The sequence below is a fragment of the Glycine soja genome, chromosome 4, assembly GCF_004193775.1.
Source record: "Glycine soja cultivar W05 chromosome 4, ASM419377v2, whole genome shotgun sequence".
Lineage (NCBI taxonomy): Eukaryota > Viridiplantae > Streptophyta > Magnoliopsida > Fabales > Fabaceae > Glycine > Glycine soja.
In genome coordinates this window covers 16,221,726-16,241,799 of record NC_041005.1, presented here as the reverse complement: position 1 = coordinate 16,241,799, position 20,074 = coordinate 16,221,726, and the positions used below count along the sequence as shown (strand labels likewise).

The 20,074-nt window shown below is 34.0% G+C and overlaps 1 protein-coding gene across 3 annotated transcripts in view; it reads left to right on the top strand.

Moving 5' to 3' along the window:
• Positions 1–20,074, top strand: part of LOC114409439 — a 39,478-nt gene that overhangs the window by 18,434 nt on the left and 970 nt on the right. The window contains exons 2-6 of one of the 3 annotated variants that reach the window (XM_028372902.1): positions 4,055–4,173; positions 5,144–5,203; positions 5,368–5,443; positions 5,655–5,759; positions 19,292–20,058. In XM_028372902.1, coding sequence (XP_028228703.1) covers positions 4,138–4,173; positions 5,144–5,203; positions 5,368–5,443; positions 5,655–5,759; positions 19,292–19,329 — 315 coding nt within the window. In that variant the 5' untranslated portion in view covers positions 4,055–4,137 and the 3' untranslated portion in view covers positions 19,330–20,058. Of the gene's footprint in view, positions 1–4,054; positions 4,174–5,138; positions 5,204–5,367; positions 5,444–5,654; positions 5,760–19,291; positions 20,059–20,074 lie in introns of those variants that run through there. The other 2 variants (XR_003666093.1, XM_028372903.1) reach the window with 2 other exon arrangements.

Here is a 20,074-nt window from a genome sequence, read left to right as displayed (position 1 = left end):
AGCCCCATTTTACTAAATACACCCCCCTTTTCTATTTTTTTTTGTAATTCTTTTTTCGTAACGTTACGAAACTTTACGAATTTCGTAACGATACTTATTTTCCTTCCGCAAGGCTACAAATCCTCACGGATTATGTATTTACTCTTTTTTAGCTTTCGAAGAAGTTACGGAAACTCACGGAAACTCACAGATTGTGCAAAAACACCTCTTTTCAATTTCCGCCACATTACGGAATTTCACGGATCGCGCAAGCCTGCTTCCTTTTGATTTCTGAGACGTCTCGGGACTTCATTTATTGCATGTCATTAAGTAATAATCCCCGGACAAAATTAGGGTATGACAAGAATGAACTAAAGACTCAACATGTGAAACAAAAATGATAAAAACTACATGTCCAAAACTTCATGCAATTAATATAGAAACCTATGTCCCAATGTCACATTCTATCATATCATTGTGTTCCAGCGTCTTTTAGCACGAAATTCTTTAAAGACATCTATCTAACCATTTGCTCCCACAGATATAAGATTCGAGATCATCACATGATCCAAACATAAACAACACACAGGGAGTGAGTTATCACATTCCTAAACAGGTAGAGATAAATGAAAACATACACACACACACACACATATAATATAAGTATAACAAACTCAATTTAGCACAATTCGCTTCATTTTATCACTCATTGCGTAATATCACTTGTCCCAAGGATTTAATTACAACATCGCATTTCACAACTTCATATTAATCATGTGTTTAGATCAACACATCTCAAGTACAACATAACATCTCACACTCACACAATTCATTACTCACCATCACATAACAAGTCACAATGATCATTACATAGGTGTTATGCAACAAATACACTACGACTTAATCTTATATGCAATGTGGTACCATGTCAGTAAAAAACCTCGTCGGACGCCTAGGAGTACATGATAAGACAAATTATACACTAATAAGTTAGGTCACTCTCACAAGGTAAAATCATAGGGAGACTAGCCAGGATCATGTTGTTTTGTGAGAATGCTCCAACCATGTGGGATCAACATAGACTTAAAGGAGCACTCAAACATGGTGTATTTACCCCCCAAGGCCTAGACTCCAAAGAGTTTGTCAGAGCCTTTCCCTCCTAATTCAAGTCCAATCCAGAAAACATTTTAACATGCAGACTCTATCTATGAACTATACAAAACACATGACTCCTCAATTATTCTCAAAATAATTTTAACACGTCGAACCTCAAAGTGATTTAACTTGTCGAGTCCCCACAGTGGATCCCATCACAATACTTGTCGCGCATTAACTCATCACCCTTAAAGAGTCTTACAGTCGTGTGATTGTATGGTTCATAGCTCAACTCAATGCACACAACATCTCAATACACGTGTGATCTCAAAATTTAACACATAATCAACTTATCACTTACACACAATTCATCACACTATCATAATCACAAGACATCACGTTATTACGCCTCATGCACCATATACATATCACACAATAATAATATTAGTATGTTATGTTCATACGACTAATCATCTCATTAAAACATAATTTAAAATCATATATGTGTCACTGGAGTTTGAACTATGCAATACACACAATTACTCAATTGTTTTCAAAATTATTTTAACTCGTCGCGTCTCAAAGTGATTAAACTCATCGGATTCCCACAATGGAACCCATCATAAAACTCATCGTGCATTAACTCATCGCCCTTTAAGGGTCTTAGAGTTCTATGATTGTAAAATTCATAGCTCACAACTCAATGTATATAAAATCTCACACACATGTATCTTACAATTCAACACATACTAAATTTATCACACCCAATCTCAATCACAATGTTATAATCCAAACGCAACATGTTATCACACCTCATGAATCATATACACATCTCACAATATTAATATTTACATGGCACAAAACATGTATATATATTAAATCAAACTATATTATTTTCAATTAAAAAGAGTTAATAAATAATTAAACTAAAAATGCATTAAAAGTATTGATCGTTGAATCTCAGTATATTAATTTCCTTCAATTTAATTTTATTATTTGAACTATTAATTCTTAATTTATTTTAACAATTCATATACATATATATGTGTTATAATCATCAACATGTAATAAACTTATGAGACCCAAACATGACAAAGAAGATTTCTAACTATCTAATTCCCACACTAATCTAGTAAATCTTGTCCAAAACACAAAAAAATTATACAAAAATGCTTCTCAACATAGTAAAACCCCTCAAACAATTTGACATAATCATATAAAAATCAAAGGAATCAAAATCATAGGTTCAAAAATACGAAAACACCAAGAGCATTCAAATTTATCAACCAATTCGCATCATGGTATCAATTGATCTGTCAAACATAACAATCTCGTGATTATAATCGTAAAGGAAGAATTATAATGCAATAAACATCCCAACATATATCCCAATTTGATCCTCCTAGGATCCCTACACACGTTCATTCTAATCCCAATTGCGATAAACTCATCCATTACCTCTTAGCGGGCTCACATGTGTAGTCAGACTGTGATAACGTCTCTAACAGTTTCCTAAGATTCCTCAAGTTTTTCCTCTGGTTTCTTTGCTAGGGTTTCCAAGCGTTAGAGAGAAAGAGAAGGGATTGGAACCTCAATTTTACTCACTACTAAAAAATCATTTTCTTACGACGCGTATTCTAAGATGATTATACATAACCGCCTTAGAATGTTACGCGATGGCAGTTCTATAATTAAGAAGGATTATTTTTTTATGACACACATTATAAGACGATTTCTTGAAACCGCCTTAGAATGTCCTAGTGGAACACAAATCAACGCCGATTTTTTATATAAAAACATCGTTGTTTTTGTGTGTGTGTGTGTGTGTGTGTATTTTAATTTGAAATTCGGCCTTATCCTCTACTGTTCATTTCTCCCTCGCTTGACTCTTCACTTCTGCGTCCACTCTTTCCCTCGCTTGACTCCCTGTGCTCGCGCGCATCCTAGCAGAGCTGAAGCTCGTCACCACACGCGTGGGAGAGACAGCCATGGCAGTGATAGCGTTCAACGACGTGGACCCATCCACTTCCACGGTAGCATTCAACGACTTGGCCTCATCCATTTCTCGTGGCAGCGTTCAACAACGTGGCCCTATCCACTTCCGCGGCAGCTCACATCCTTCACAAATGCATGAGCCCACCTCCTCTCCCTCCTCCTACTCCCCCACCGGCTCTCCCCTCGCCCCCATCTCTCCCTCTGACTCCCCCCTCCCCTCCGACCCTGCCTCCATCAGCAAGGGGCATGCTGACTCCCCCGCTGTCAGCCCCAGCAGCCACGCCCACCTTCACAGAGTCTCCGGCTCCAGATCTATCGCCGTCGTCGCCTTCGTTGCTGCGACCGCCTTGATGATGTAGATCCTGTTTTGGAACCATAAACTCTGCAATAAGATGCCTTTTACTTTGATGACTTTCAAAGATGACATGTTTTGCTTTTCTGGTCTTTCCCTACCCCAAATATAATTATGTTTTTTTTTAAAATTAATAGCTTCTTTGAAAAAAATCTACCTTGTATATTTCCTCTGCCACTATGAAACATAATGAAAAAATTGTTCGGACATAAGCAAATGATGAGTTTTGTTTTCAAATTATCTCAAGAATATTGCTCATAAGATGATAAAAATAACATTAGAGCTTGGCAGTTAAGGACTGAATGAACGACATAGGTGTTGATGTTGGCATTTTAATGTTAGGTTAGGACTAGTCAAAGATTTGACTCTGCTATTTTGTGTATCAATAACTCTTAATATATTATCTTGATTATTCATGTGTGTATTGAATCTGAACATTTTATTACTATACATTCCGTGGATATACTGGCCTTGTTTTTGGTGTTCTGCTGACTTTATATTTTTAGTATATTTATCCTTATTTGGTAGTTTAAAAAAAATTGGTTAAAGTGTAGATAGGGTTTGTGTGTGAATTTAATTTTGTTGATTCTTTAAGGGTGAATGAATATTGATTGTCTTCATGGACAAGTATAGTTGTTTACAAGTAGATGCCAGGGACCGAGCGAAATGGATCTTCTGACCTGTAGCCCAATGTTCAAGATATATAATGTTACTTTATGATGGAAGTGGGCACGTGCATGCAAAAAGTGCAGGTAAGTGCCCTTCAAAAGATAACTTATTTGACGTAGATTGTCTATTATTTACTAGTTTAGGATCTTAATAATTTTCTAAAAAGAATTTTAATTTAAGATTATTTCAAATAACTTGTTGGGGAAATAGATTGTCATAGAATGTGGAAATCTCATATTTGAAATAAAAAGAAAAAAAAGGAACATTTTGATTCAATGAAAATGCATAAAATTTCGATATGTTGGTCATGATCTAATGTCTAGAGCAATCCCTTAATCAATCCAATTATTGTTGAAAAGAATAATTGTTTCTTTCATAGAGAAGAAAATTGTTTGAGGTTGGGGAAAAATGCAAATTTTTAACTCTTATTTTTAGTCAATAAAATAATGATACAAAATTTTAATGTTAATTATAAGAGAACATAATACTATATGTAAATAATATAAAACAATTTTATATTATTATGTAATTATTATATTGATAAGTTTATTAATTTTTATAATAATTTATTATATTGAACCATAATCTTATTTTAAAAAGAAATGTTATCAGAGCTTGTCTCAACTGCAAGTTGTAGAACAACTTAGAGTTCCTGTTGTTGGTTTCAAAAAAGGAATTTTAAAAAGAAATCCAAGAGGATGCAGGGGGGTTTGCGCATGTTTGAACTGTGTTTCTTTTCAGTTTCATGCAGAAAAAGCATTTGAGTTTTCTAACAATCAATTGTTAGATGCAGAAGAGGTTGACCATAATCTTATGAAGGAACTATCTCATCTAAGAAATATGTTAGAGAGTTCTGCTAATAGTGTCAACAATAATCCCGTTTTTGGTGGAAGCCAAAAAATACTTTAGTTGATTTTAGTTTACAGTTCATTTTATTTTATTTTCCCGTGAGTGCTTATGGAGAAGTTTATCTAAATAGACTAAAATTTTCCATGCCTTTTGTGTTAGTGGAAATGTGATCTTGATTGTGTTTTTAATATGCAAAAAGGATAGTGTGAGATCGCAGGCCATGAAAATATTCCAGTTGCACAGGGAAGCCCTGAGCCGTTGAAGGTAACTATTTTAATGTGTAAATTTGAGCTTCGTTAATGTTGATTTGGTCAAATTATGTTTTAATTGAATGCGGGCTTTATTTTCTGCTATATCCCTTTGAACTCGGCATGATCCGATTTCTCTATTTTTTTCTGGTATTAATTATGATTTATTTTCTGCAAAAGGGTGGAATGCCTTGTGTTGCTGATTTTGTTCATGGTAAAGATGGACTAGGGAACACATTCCTACCCTCACCAAAAGGTGAGAAAATTGAGAAGAGTGCTAGTGAGTTTTTGGTTGAGAAAGTCTCTGAATATCCCAGTGAAGTATATGTGCTAGCACCTGCCCCACTAACAAATATGGCTTTGATAAGTTGTACATTGTTGTATTGTATTCTATGGTCCCGCCCTTTATAACTTCAAAGTATAGTTCTCTACGTTTGTTGATTTGACAGTGTCACTTCCATTATTAGGCAATCAATGGAGATTCTACGTTTGCAAGCAAAGTGAAGAGAATAGTTATACTTGGTGGTGCATTCTTTGCCTTGGGGAATGTGAATCCTGCTGCAGAAGCAAATGTAAGTGGTGGTTTCTGTTAGTTGAGTTTCTTTGAGTAGGAAAAAAAATACGACTAATTTGCATTTAACCTTTCCATTTATATTTTGTAAGTTTCTTATGTTTGAAAAAATATGCAGCATAAGATTTACAAATCTAGTATTGAGCTCCTTGACTTAGTGTCATCTAAGAAATATTTTGTTTCATGATAGGGAAAAAATGGTTGCTTCGCTTATAGCTTTCTAAAGGATCTTCTGAGCTTGAATATCTTAACTTTCAGTTCATTTATGATATCTTTGTGCATGACAATGATTTAAATATGTTTTTCTTTTTTAGTTCTCTATATTTTCATGATTTTGCTGCCAAGTGCCTAATATTATTATTTCTTATGGAATTTAGAAGAATGAAAGAAGAACAAGAGAGACACAATTACAAAAAAAAATTGCATTCTACATCGATTCAGGAAAGACCGTCGTATAATGGTATCCATTCTAAGACGGTCACCTGTGAAAGACCGTCTTAGAATGAGTACCATTCTACATCGGTTCTATTATAACCGATGTAGAACGCGTACCATTATAAGGCGGTTATCCCCGGGGACCATCCTAGAAATACATCCATTCTAAGACGGTTATCATAGAACCGATGTAGAATAGTCTACCCATTCTAAGACGGTTAACACAAAACCGATGTAAAATATCCTACCCCTTTTTACGACACCGGCTACGACGACGGTCGTAAACCGATGTAGAATGTAATTTTTATAGTAGTGACTGTCTCTGTGTGAAGGGAATATATCTCTCTAGAGACATTATTTCGCAAATCCTAACAGTGAGAATGTGCACAAATGAGTTCCTAAGGTGATGTCTGAATTTCAGGACGATCTAACAGTTAAGGAGTCTGAGACTGTAGTTTTACTAGAACATGTTTGAGTGTATGTGAAAAAAGAGAGGGTTTTGGGAGAGGAAAAATGGAGAACGAATTTGGGAGGGAAAGAGTGAGTGGAAACATAAAAACATATTATAAATGTAAAAACTTACCTAATATGTCTCTATTTATAGCTAGGGTACTCTAAGTCTATTATTTACTCAATTTTTCTTTATTTTATAAAAAAAATTATATTTTAGTCTTTCGTTAAATAACTAACCAATTAAAACATACATTTATTTTCTAAAACATCATTTTATTCTATTTATTTTCTAATACTATGAAACCTTTATTTTAATTAATAAAAACTCTTTTTTTCATTTATTTAATTTCTAAAAACTATATTAATTTTTAAATAAAACTTTTTTATTTATTTTACGAAAAACGATGTTACATATCATAATTATTTAACAAAGAGTGCAGACTGAATTGGCTTTTGGTGAAGGCATAATTTCAAATCTTTGACTTCTTCCTTTGATTCTGATGTAACTTGCTTAAGGCTAAAGACAATTGTCCTAATTACCTAGCATGTAAAGTCTGGAATTACTAAATATGAATGTTTTCATGATTTATCTGCTAAGGCATAAAGGAGTAATTCCACCAATTTGCCCCAATCATCTTTTACGAGATCAGAACACTATTGTCCAAGTTATTAAATATTAAATTGAGGATGGTGAACCAGCTGTGACAACAAATAACAAAAAGCAAAACATGTTAAAGCTCAGTCCAAAAGCTCCCGTTTACTAACTGTTGTGCAACTTTCTTGCGCCATCTTTTAGCGATCAAGGACAGTTTTTTATGTCAGGACACAAGTTCTTTTGTTTGTTATTTCTCAGGGACCTCCACCTTTTCCCTGCTCCTCCTATAGCAATAGCTTAGATCCTCCTAATTATAGTTCAGCTTGCTCTTATTCTCATGGGTTTTGGTTTGGTCCCCCCATGTTTTCTTGTGTTCACTTTTTTCCCTTCCTTTAATATATCTTTCTGTTTTGCCAAAAAACAAAATTTACAGCTATGCAATACTAGTACAACTTAAATATTGTAACTTAAATAAGTGTCTATGGTATGTAGCAAAGGAAAACTCCTTCAGAAGGAATTTTCCAAGGCCAGCGGACTTTGCTAAGGATATCTACACATTTGAAAATGGTTCAACTTTGTTTAATCTTCCTTCTCATGTTAAGCCTTCAGAGCATACTTCAGCGAAACTCATTGTGGAAAACTAGTGCAACTACACGGTTTGGCCAGCTTTAGTGAGCAATGGAAATGCCACACTCTCAACCAGTGACTTCAAGTTTAGAACAGGAGAATCTCACACTGTCTCCACACTAGCCACATGGGAAGGCAAAACCTGGGGCTGCACTCGTTGTTCCATCAACTCAGCCATTGGAAGTTTCTCATGTGTTACTGGTGATTGTGGCTCTGGCAATATGGAATGCAGCAAAAAAGACAAATCGCCACAGGTGGCCATGACGGTGATGATCAATGTAAGCAACAACATGGGCGGATGTGATTTTCATGAGGTCAACTTGGAGAGTGGATTCAATGTGCATAGTTCCCGTTGGCATTCTTGGAAGTGGCTATAGCAGTACTGGGTGCCTGAAGGAACTGAACATGTTGTGTCCACCAGAATTGGCAGTGAAGGAAAAAGGACATTAGTGGCAGCATGAACGCTTGTGATGTGTTTGGTTCCCAAGCGCATTTTCTTTGTTGCATTGGGGACTTGAATCTGGACACGTGCAAGCCAAGTCTCTATGCTCAAAGATTCAAGAGTGTTTGTCTGAATGCCTACAACAGCCATAATTCTTCTTCAGCAGACTATAGTATAACCTTTAATCCTAAAAAGGATAAACCATTTGGTTCCGGTAATGGTAGGAAACATTCTACATTCATTGCTGGAAATCATCCTAGTAGTGGTTGTCATTTTATTTCTCTTGGAATTATAATACTTTTTATATTCAAGAGAAAGTGAAAGCATGTAGAGCTTGCTTAAAATCAGCTTGAGGTTGTGGGAAAGAAATTCCTTGTGCTACTTGGTTTATTCATTGATCTTCGAGCAAGTGTTCTCACAAGCTTTGATCTTCGATCAGGTGTTGCAACACGTTCTGGAGGTAGCAGGTAGCTGGTTCTATTTTTTCTCTTGGCAAGCTGAAACTCTGTTACTGTCGATTTTTATAACATGGAGAAATCTTTGATTCTTTCTTATGGTAAGGCTTTTTAAAGCATCAGTTTTTTCAAAGTGTCATTGCAAGGTTTATCCATGTATTGATGTATTGGTCCTTTAGTTGGAGGTCTTAGTTTTTCTTTTGGGGTTAGTTAGGTATTATCATTGTATCAGACTTTTCTATACTGGATAGTGGCATTTCTTATGCTACAGTTCAGTTTTCCTTCTTTTAATGACATTCCTATTGCCTATAGAAAAAAGGAGTGTTCTCGGAAAGTTTACTAGTAAACTTATCCTGTGAGAATGGATATGATTTGTTATAATCTACAAGCAACGATGGGTCCAAGGGGAGGCAACATGGACCCTGGCCACCTACTTCAGACCAGTTTTTTTACTGATGTAACAACACCTCTCATTGATCATTGCCTCGTGATGTACATGTTGCATGATTTATATGAATTAAGTCAATTAAAAATGGCGTAATCAATCTAACCTATAATTTGTAACATAATTCTCACTTTACATTCATTATAGTGTAAATTTTTTGTTACTAATCTCTATCATGAAGATAATGCTTGTGCTGACAAGCTTGCTTCTTTTGGTTCACAAAATACGGGTTACACTTGGTGGGATTCTACACCCATTTTGTTCTTAGGAGCTGATTAGGTACAGAAAAGGGCTTCCTAACAATAGGTTCTCTTAGTTTTGGGTCTCCTTGGGTATGGTTTGGTCCTCCCAAGTGTAATTGTGACCCTTCTTTTTTATTAATAATATTTTTTGGGTGGCCTTGGTGCAGCAAGTACTAGGGTGCCAACATATGTCAACCCCTATTGGTTCCACCTTGGCTGATCCTTTTTTGCTTAAAAAAAAAAAAGCAATCTCTACTATTAGGATTTGGTTAGCCACGACTTCAATAAAACTTATGTGATTTGATTATTAAATATATCAATCTTAAGAATAACTTAGCATTATTCAGGAACCAACTAAGTACTTTAACCTTTATTTTTATCCAAGGAATTAGTCAATATATAAGTTATAACTCTGTTATGATAGAAATGCATGGCCACCTCCATGGTAAGCAATATCAAACGTTTGATAAATTGATCATATATTATTGTGAAATCTAGGCCTCTAAGGCACTAGCCTCATATTCATAATGTTGATCACACGCATTGGACCTTGGTGGTAGCAGAATAGCAGCAGAAGAATCTATCAATGGTTATTTATCATCAAATTGATATGCCTTTTTTTGCATTATTGCTGGTTAGAACAGTAGCAATACACATCCACTTGATTATAGATATTCTTGTTTGGACCAATCTTCTGTAACTCTCTCTACCGTATACCAAATTAACCTCAACAATTTGATCTCTCTACTCTCATCTGATTTTGTTGACATAGATGATTTTGGGAATAACTTCAGTTCATGATCAAATCAACATGGTTTATGGACTCTAGCTTTGCCATAGTAATGTAAACAACACCCTTTCTCACTCTTGTGTCCAAAACTCTAGCCAGTTTGTTGTTTGGGGAGAGGGGCATAAGGGTTGGAGTTATAAGGAAGCCATCTGTGACACCCTCTACCCCAACATGCAGCCAAATGAAAAAAAAAGCATATAAAATGTGGAATCTAATTAAAATCAATTCTATTCAAAAAAATCGCAAGTAAATCAACGTGGGTAAAATGTTCACATTCGGTTCACTATTACCAAATAAAACTTATCAAAAATATTTCTGTTTCACAACAGGGTCGTTCAAGTTTACAAAAGAACTCAAGTTAATAAGTAAAATAACATGTTTGGAACATCATGTAATTAAAACAAAAATTCATGCCCCAACATCACATCCTATCAGAGCATTGTGTCTCGGCGTCCCCAGTACAAGGTTCCTTAAAACAATCCACCCAACCATCTACTTCCATGAACACAAGGTTCGAGATCATCACAGGATCCAAACACAAACAATACACGGGGAGTAAGTCATCATATTCCTCCACGAATAGAGATACACAAAAGCTTACAGGTATGATATAAATATAACAATAATATAATTATAACAACAATATAGGTATAACAAGGATCAAATTTGGCACAATTCACATCATTTCAACACTCATCATGTAATAGTCGTAGAATTTAATCACAAATCACATTCCATGCCTTCACGCTTAATCACATATTCAAGGCAACACATTTCAAATACATTACCACATCTCACACTTACACAACTCATTACATACCATCATATAACAAGTCACAATGATCATTACACAAGCGTTATGCAACAGATACACTAAGACTCAATCCTATATGCAATGTGGTATCGTGTCAGTGAAAAACCTTGTCAGACGTCTAGGAGTACATGAAAAGATAGACCACACACTGGTAAGTCAAGTCACTCTCACTAGGTAAAATCATAGGGAGACCAATTAGGGTCGCGTTCTTTTGCAAGAATGTTCCAAACTTATGGGATCGACACATGCATAAAGGAGCACTCAAACCGGGTGTATTTATCCCCAAGGCCTAGACTCCAAAGAGTCCGCTCTCCCTCCTGATTCAAGTCCAACCCAGAAAACATTTTAACACCCATACTCTATCTATGAACTATACAAAACACACGACTCCTCAATTATTCTCAAAATAATTTTAACTCATCGCGCCTTAAAGTAATTAAACTCGTCGGATTCTCACTGTGGATCCCATCACAATACTCGTTGTCCTTAATGGGTCTTACAGTTGTGTGATTATACAGTTCATAGCTTAACTCAATGCATACAATATCTCAATACACATGTATCTTACAATTCAACACATACTCAATTTATCACATACACCCAATCTTAATCACAATGTTATAATCCCAAAGCAACATGTTATCACACCTCATGAATCATATACACATCACACAATATTAATATATACATGACACAAATATAGACTTTACCTGTGAACTATGCAATACACACAATTACTCAATTGTTTTCAAAATCATTTTAACTCGTTGCGTCTCAAAGTGAGTAGACTCGTTAGGTTCCCACAGTGGAGCCCATCATTAAACTCATTGCACATTAACTCATCATCCTCAAAGGATCTTACAGTTATGTGATTGTACAGTTCATAGCTTACAACTCAATGCATATAATATCTCAATACACATGTATCTTATAATTCAACACATACTCAATTTATCACTTACGCACAATCTCAATCACAATTTCATAATCTCATTATAACAATTTATCACGCCTCAAGAATCATTTACACATCACACAGTAGTAATATTTGCATGACACAAAACACACACACACACACACACACACACACACACACATACATATTAAATCGAACTATATTGTTTTCAATTAAAAAGAGTTTCTAAAACAATTAAATTATAATTTTATCAAAAGAAATTACTACTAAGCATTAACTTTACAACTTTCTTTAATTTATTATTTTATTACTTTTATTATTACAATGTATATATAACATGTTGATCACCATCGTGGAAAGATACAAGACAAAGACAATAATTTGTATAAAATAAGCAACTAAAGAGAAGATTATTTAGAGTATAATTCACGTTCTTCAATAGAGTGAAATTCATGTGTGTGGTGTCAAATATCAAAAGTGTAGTGGTACAAGACAAAAATTTGTTTTTGATTTCGGTTTGATTATAAAGTTTATTTTAATATAACATTATAATACCTTTTTCAATCTACCACAATATGCAACACAAACACAGAGGGATTTTTTCTTTTGACCATTTATTCTTTATCACAATATGCTAGATTCAAATATAAACTCATAACTCAAATTAACTAGTAAAGACATCATACTAATCATTCAGTTTCATCAATTCAGGCTAATTAAAAAAAAACCTAATTTCTAGGGTTCACACTCAACATAAGAACACATCAATTTCATAGCAATTTCACATCGGGACATCAATTGGACCGTCAAACATATGTAATTTGCAATTATAATTGTAAAGATAGTATCAAAATTTCATAAACACCCATAAACCCATCCTAATTGATCCTCTAAAGATCCCTACACATGTTCTCACTACTCTCCAACTGTGAATAACTTTTCCCTTGCCTCTAAGTGAACTCACGCGTGTATTCCGACAGCGATAGTGGTGTCTCTAACGGTTCTCAAAAACATTAGTTCTAGGTGTGAGGGAATTCAAGAATGAAGATTATTGATCGCAAAATTGCAGCACTGAAACTTTGTGAGACTCCTGGCATGTTGCATTGAGAAAAATGAAAAGATGCTTATTTGTGAATACATGCCAAATTCAATTTGTATATCTTAATATATACACACACATTTAAAACCTTCCAAGAATTTAAGTATATATTATGTAGAAGTATAATTGGTTCAGAGATTGAAAGAAAAAGGAATCTATAAAGACTATTCTTATTGAAGAATGCATGAAGCATTACACATGTTTCAAGAAAATCTTACTCTGTCAACCCAATAATGATACAATTCTTAAGTACCCCTAAAGTTTTTACTTTCCCCCTTATTTCATCCTATATACCCTTCTAACTCTTGTTAGTGTGAGAGATTTCAAAATGAAAGGTTGTGACTCTTCACCATATCAAGAGACTATTGTTTTGTACACTACCATTGATGATATGCTTGTTGGTTATGGGTGTGCAAACCACATCAAGAGACTCCATTGTATTCTAAAGGGGATTCACCAAGACACCTTATTGCTTCCAATTTCTATAGAAATTGGTAGGGGCGAATCAAACCTAAAGGTTAGTGTTTACACACACTTTAGATTTTTGTGCCTTCTCTCGTCTTTGTTGCAGAACAATCACCACCAATTGCACCAACAATCTTTTGGTTCAATTTCATTCTAATAACAATGGCTGCAACTTTGAAAGAGATGACTTCTAATTTGTCCAACTTGAGAAATTCAATGAAGGGAACTTTGTTGGCAAAAGAAAATACATTTCTTTCTTACTACTTTCAAGGTAGTGTATGCCTTGAACATTCCAAGGCCACCAGATAGGGAAGAAAAGACCATGGCTAAAACCTGTGAGAAAAAACAAATATGATAATGATGATTACATTTGGATGGGACACATTTTGAATGGGATGAGCGACACATTGTTTGATATGTATCAGAATTTTGGATCTGCTAAGGAACTTTGGGAAAAACTTGAAGCAAGATACATGATGAAGGGTGCAACAAGTAAGAAATTTCTTTTTAGTCGTTTTAATAAATATAAGATGGTTGATAGTAGGCATGCCATGGAACAAATGCATGAATTTGAACATATTTTGAATAACTACAAACAACACAATATGCATATGGATGAAATCATCATTGTCTCCTTAACCACTAACAAACTTCCTCTTTCATTGAAAGACTTTGAAATAAGTCTAAAACATTGTAAAGAATATATTTCTCTTGAACAATTGGGCAATCACCTTTGTTTAGAAGAAGAGTATCATAAAGAAGACAATACTAAGGAACTTTCTATTCAAGAAAAAGTGGATGTAATGGAGAAAGGGACATATCAAATAAGTCCTTGAAGAAAAGGAGGCGAGATTTTGGTAAATCTCATGAAAACAAGAGTAGAAATGGTAACAAACAAAGAAAAAAGAAAGGAAGTTATTACCATTGTGGCAAAACCAAGACACTTTAAAAATAAATGTAGGGTCTAGAAGAAGGAAGACAAAGAAAAGGAATCTAGATCAACAAAAGACAACCTTATTATGTATATGGGAAATGCATCAACTGTCTAAGTCAAAGGCAAAGGGACACTAAAGAATGCACTTCGGAAAAAAAATATTAACTCTCCCCAATGTATACTATGTAGATGATGTTAGAAAGAATTTAGTTTTTGTACCATTACTTAATAAGTATGATCAGTCTAAGTCTGTGCTTGAGGGAGATAAGTTTATCCTCTCCAAAGGGTGAGTGATTATAGGGAAAGAATGCCTTTGTGAGAGTATATTCAAACTGAATGTGATTAATAATAATAAGTCTACTTTTGCTTATATTGTTGAATCTTGTGATTTATGGCACATTGGTTTGGGACATGTTAATTTTAGGAAAATAAAAGATATGATGAATTCATCTTTAATGCCTAAAATAAATAGAATTTTAAATGAATGTACAACTTATATGCTAACTAAGATTACTAGACTCCCTTTTAAAAGAGTTGAAAGAAGTTCTAAAATATTGGATTTAATTCATTCAAATGTTTGTGATTTGGATGGTTGGAATATAGGCGGTAAATGATACTTTGTGACTTTCATAGATGATTGTACTAGATATTGTTGTGTATATTTAATGCATTCAAAAGATGAAGTTTTAGATAAATGTAAGATATTTAAGTCACAAGTAACATGAAAATTTTACCGAATGCCTTATGAGTGTTAGAGAAGGAGAATTTTGTAACCCTAGTTTCTTTACGTCTATTGGTATAATTCATCAAACAACTGCACCTTATCCTTCACAACAAAATACTATAGCTGAAAAAAATAGGGTATTAGAAGAAATGATAAATGCCATGTTATCCAATTTTGGTATAGCAAAAGGATATTGGGGAAAAGCAATGTTGACAACATGTCACATATTAAATAGTGTTCCAAACAAAAGGAACAAGATAACCCTATGTGAACTTTGGGAAAATAGAAAGCCTAATCTCAACTACTTGAAAGTTTGAGGTTGTAGAGCAATAGCAAAGGTTTATGGACCGAAAAGAAAGAAATTGGGTGAAAGAGGAATTAAATGTGTATTTCTAGGCTATGCTGAAAATAGCAAAGCTTATAGATTCATGATTATAGAATCCAATGACTCATGCTGTGAATACAGTAATTGAGTCTAGAGAAGCAATTTTCAAGAAGAAAGGTTTAACTCAATTCCAAGGCCCAATGATAATGTTCATTCTAGTGTACATGATTCGTAAAATAATGTGTCTAATATATATGCATTGGAAAAGTTAGAACCTAGAAGAAGTAAGAGGCCTAAGAAAGAGAAAACTTATGCACCCTACTTTTTCTAGTTTCTTGTTGAAGGAACAAATGAGTCCATAGATAGTTATGGACCAATTTGCTATAATATTGAAATTGATCCATAAACATTTGAAGAGGCAATAAAGTCTTAAGATGTTGCTTTATGGAAAGAAGCTATACAAAAAGAAATAGATTCCATAATAGAGAATAAAACTTGGAAATTAATAGACCTTTGACCAGGTTCCAAACCAATCGGATGTAAATTGATTTTCAAAAGGAAAATGAAAGTAGATGAAACTATTGATAAGTTTCAGGCAAGATTAGTGGCTAAATGGTTTACACAAAAAGAAGGCATTGACTAGTTTGATACATATGCCCGTAGCAAGGATCACTTCTATTAAAGTACTTATGGCACTAGCTTCCATCTACAAGTTTGTCATTCATCAAATGGATGTGAAACCTACATTTCTATTGACTCATTGTCAAGCATACCAACTTGTACAAGTAGTATTAAAATGGTAAGATCGAGTATCGAATTCTACAAGGATTATGCTTGTACTCAGAGTTATATATATCTAATGATTAAGCAATTAGTGACTCAAATCAAATCTTGTGCATTGATTAACTACAAATTTAATTAAGTGAATTAACTACAAAGCAAGGAACATGGAAGGTTAAGAAAACAAACGCTCAAAGTTGTGAGATGGTATTGTGATGAGTTAAGGAACGTGTTGGGGGCTCCGCTTGCCAAAACTACTCTTGATGTAATCTGAATAGATTTTTTCTCTTTTTAAAATGAATATAATTATTACCTACACCTTCTAACATACTCTAGCCATGATCCCTCAAGTGAGAGAGAGCCTAAATCACCTAATATCTATCCTAATCCCTTAAGAGTTATATTAAATAATTTGCATTACGAGTAGAGATGCATACATAGGCTAGATAATACCACTCTATCCCTAGATATGGATTACCTAGATGTTCTTCCCCAGTTCTTAGCATATAAACATTTCTCAATGCCTGAATCCTAAAATAGTTCATGAAAATGGATGATCATACCAAAGACATGTGAATGAGCACAAAGTTGAACAATAATATCAACATCATATTAATAGATAGTTTAGAATCATTAGACCAAAGAGAGTTTGGTTTGCAGAACTCCCAACAACGGGTGGTTTTAGCCTTTCATTGTCATGGGAGACTTACAAATATAAAAGTGAGATGAAAGGGAAGAAAATGGATTCAAATGGATCAGCCAAAGCTTCAAAAATTGATTTTCCTTGCACTGACTTCTTTCTTTTCCTCTGGTTCTTTGTTCCTTTGCTTCTATGGTTTCTTCGGGGCTCAGGAAATCAAATGTTTCCTTTCTTTTTATATGCTTCACCAACTGATGGGTCAATAAGAACTTTCCTATGTGCTTAGTGTTACACTTGCGCTGAGTGCGCATGTCTAACTAGATCAAGTGGCCACACGCTAAGTCGCAGGATGTGTGCTTAGTGTGCTTGCTCATAACAACTGTCTTCCAATGTGGCTTGTTGTGCTAAGCAGTTCTGACTTGCTAAGTGAGGAGGTCACACTGAGCATGACACTTCAATTCTTCAATCCTTTTTCATGTCTCTGCTACAACTCTACACAAAATTTAACCAAAATTACCATAAAATCATTAAGTTTAGCATCTTATGGACAAAAAATCAGAAGCTAAGTGCCTATTGTTTTAACACAAAATAAGCTATAAAAGAGAAGAAAATGAGATAATTGTTATGTGATTTCAATATACAAATGACGTATGCATAACACTTATCAATTTATAAATGGAGAATTAGATTAAGTGCCTGTTTGGATACAAGTCATAAGCTCTTTTGAGAGCTTCTCTACTGGAAATATACTCTATATTTCCAGTAGAGAAGCTCTCAAAAGAGCTTATGGCTTGTATCCAAACATGCACTAAAAGGTGTATATGACACAACCAAAAGGGTTTGTGGTAAAAGGTCAAGAGGATAAAGTATGTAAATTGAAAAGGTCATTGTGTGAGCTAAAGCAAACTTTTAAGCAATGGCATCAAAATTCTGATTAAGTTATGCAAGCCAATGGATTTAAATTAAATGAATCTGAAATATTGTGTATAGTAAATTCGATGATGGGAAAGGTGTCATGATTTTTTTGTATTTAGATGATATGTTGATTTTTGGTACTGATATTAATGAAGTAGAAAATACTAAGAGCTTTTTTTTCCAGAAATTTTGACATGAAAGATTTAGGAGTAGTAGATGCGATCTTGGTAATTAAAATAACTAGAGATGGTAATAATATAGGAATGTTTCTATGGAATCTTGTGCATAAGGTTCATCCTGTTAGTTGTTATTTATGTTTGCCCTATGTTTGGAGTATCTGAAATGAAAGAAATGGTTTCCTTCTTTGTTTAGAAATTGCTTGAGGTTTCGATTCATTTTGAAATTGTTTTGTACATGATGACATCTCAGTATTTGGAAATCTCATTCTTGCCAGGGTTATTAGGGTTTGTAAATCATTTCATTTCAAACGTTCTTTTCAAACCTAAATTGTTGCTGACATATGGTGAAGAATGCCATGAGCTTTATAAAGTATTTGTGCACAGTGAACTTGTTGCCCTATATTTTTAATTCATTCAACCTTGTCTTTATTTATCTCCAATATTTTTTTGGGCACAACCATGAACTTTATAAAGTATCTGTACATTGTGAACTTGTTTCACTGCATTTTTAATTCATTCACCCATGTCTTTATTTCTTTTGTGTTTGAGATTTAAGTCTGAAAGAAATTGGAAAATCAATTTTTATGGGCTCAAGAATTAATTCATTCAACCATGTCTTGATTTATTTTGTGGTTTTGTATTATATTATTCTTCATGTGTACTTTTTTGCTGAGAACTTGCCAAGTTGATTGAAATTTGGCAATTGATTATACTTTAGTTGCCTATTGTCTTATAATTTTACTGTTCTAATTTTTGAGCAGCTTATTTAAATAAGTCGAAAGTTCATGCTAATGAGTTCACTGATGAGGGATTTGAGAGAATTGTCTACTTAATTGCTATACCGGATATGTAAAACATTGATTTCAGTGTGATCTTTTCTTTTTCCTATACAAAAATTTGACCTGGACTCGTGAAAATGTATTTAATGTTTCCTTTAGAAAGGAAAGTTATATTCTTAATATGAATATTTTCCCAAGGTTGCCATGAATGTCTAGTTATATTATTATTATGAATATTTTATGCCTTTTCATGTAAGTTTTAGTTGGATCATGCCTTTTTGTATGAAAGAAAAGCAATGCAGGGGTCTGTTACCTTTTCCCCCGCATAACTTTTGTTAACCACCTATTGCTATAGAGCCCTCACAGTTATATAAGCTTTCCTCTAGTTTAGAACTACAATTTGATTTTGGTTTTATCCAACTTTATTAATAATCAATAATTTAAAAGTTAAACACATTGTTCTACTGCCAAATTTTTAGATTACTTCCAACCACGGGAAGGGAAACCTGCCCTTTAGGAGCTACGTTTGGAATTTCATATTATTATCTCCATGTATCTGGGATTGGGGATGATCTAATTCTTGAGAAGTGGTGAGTCCTCCTTGTTAAAATGACTGGTTAAAATCTATCGCTGACATACATGCTTCAATGAAATCTTGCATTCTGCATTAGTAGGTATACTGCAAAAGTAAGTTTGCTCATGTAATTATGAAGCTTTTGTATCATTGGTGTTACATTGAAAAATCTGTCAGTTCATGGGGAGTGACTGGTATTCCAACTATTCTTTTCTTTTTTTGTTGAATGCTGCAAAATTCAATTGTTGTATTACCTGATATTCGTATCTGCAACAGATTTGTTGACTGATATTCCTACTATTATTTTCTTTATTTATCTTTGGCATAGGTTGAGTAGGAATATTAAGGATAGGGAATTTACTGTACAGTCACAAGCAAGAAAACAAGTTAATTTGTGGTCTTGAAATTTGTGTTCAGATACGACTTTTGATTTCTTATGTTGTGCCCTTAGCATTTTCCTGTAAAATAAAAAAAAATGTACTAGTATCTAATAGCTCTAGTTCTCAAACCGTGAAAATCTTGATAACTCTCTAGAAATATTAGTTCAGATCACTATTTTAAGTTTATTCTTGGCATGACCAAAGTCATGTATACCAAGACTTCATTGGAATAGTAAAAGTAATGTATATGCAGGACTTCATTGGAATAGTACGTAAAACCAATATCCAATGCGTGCTCCAGGTGGCCT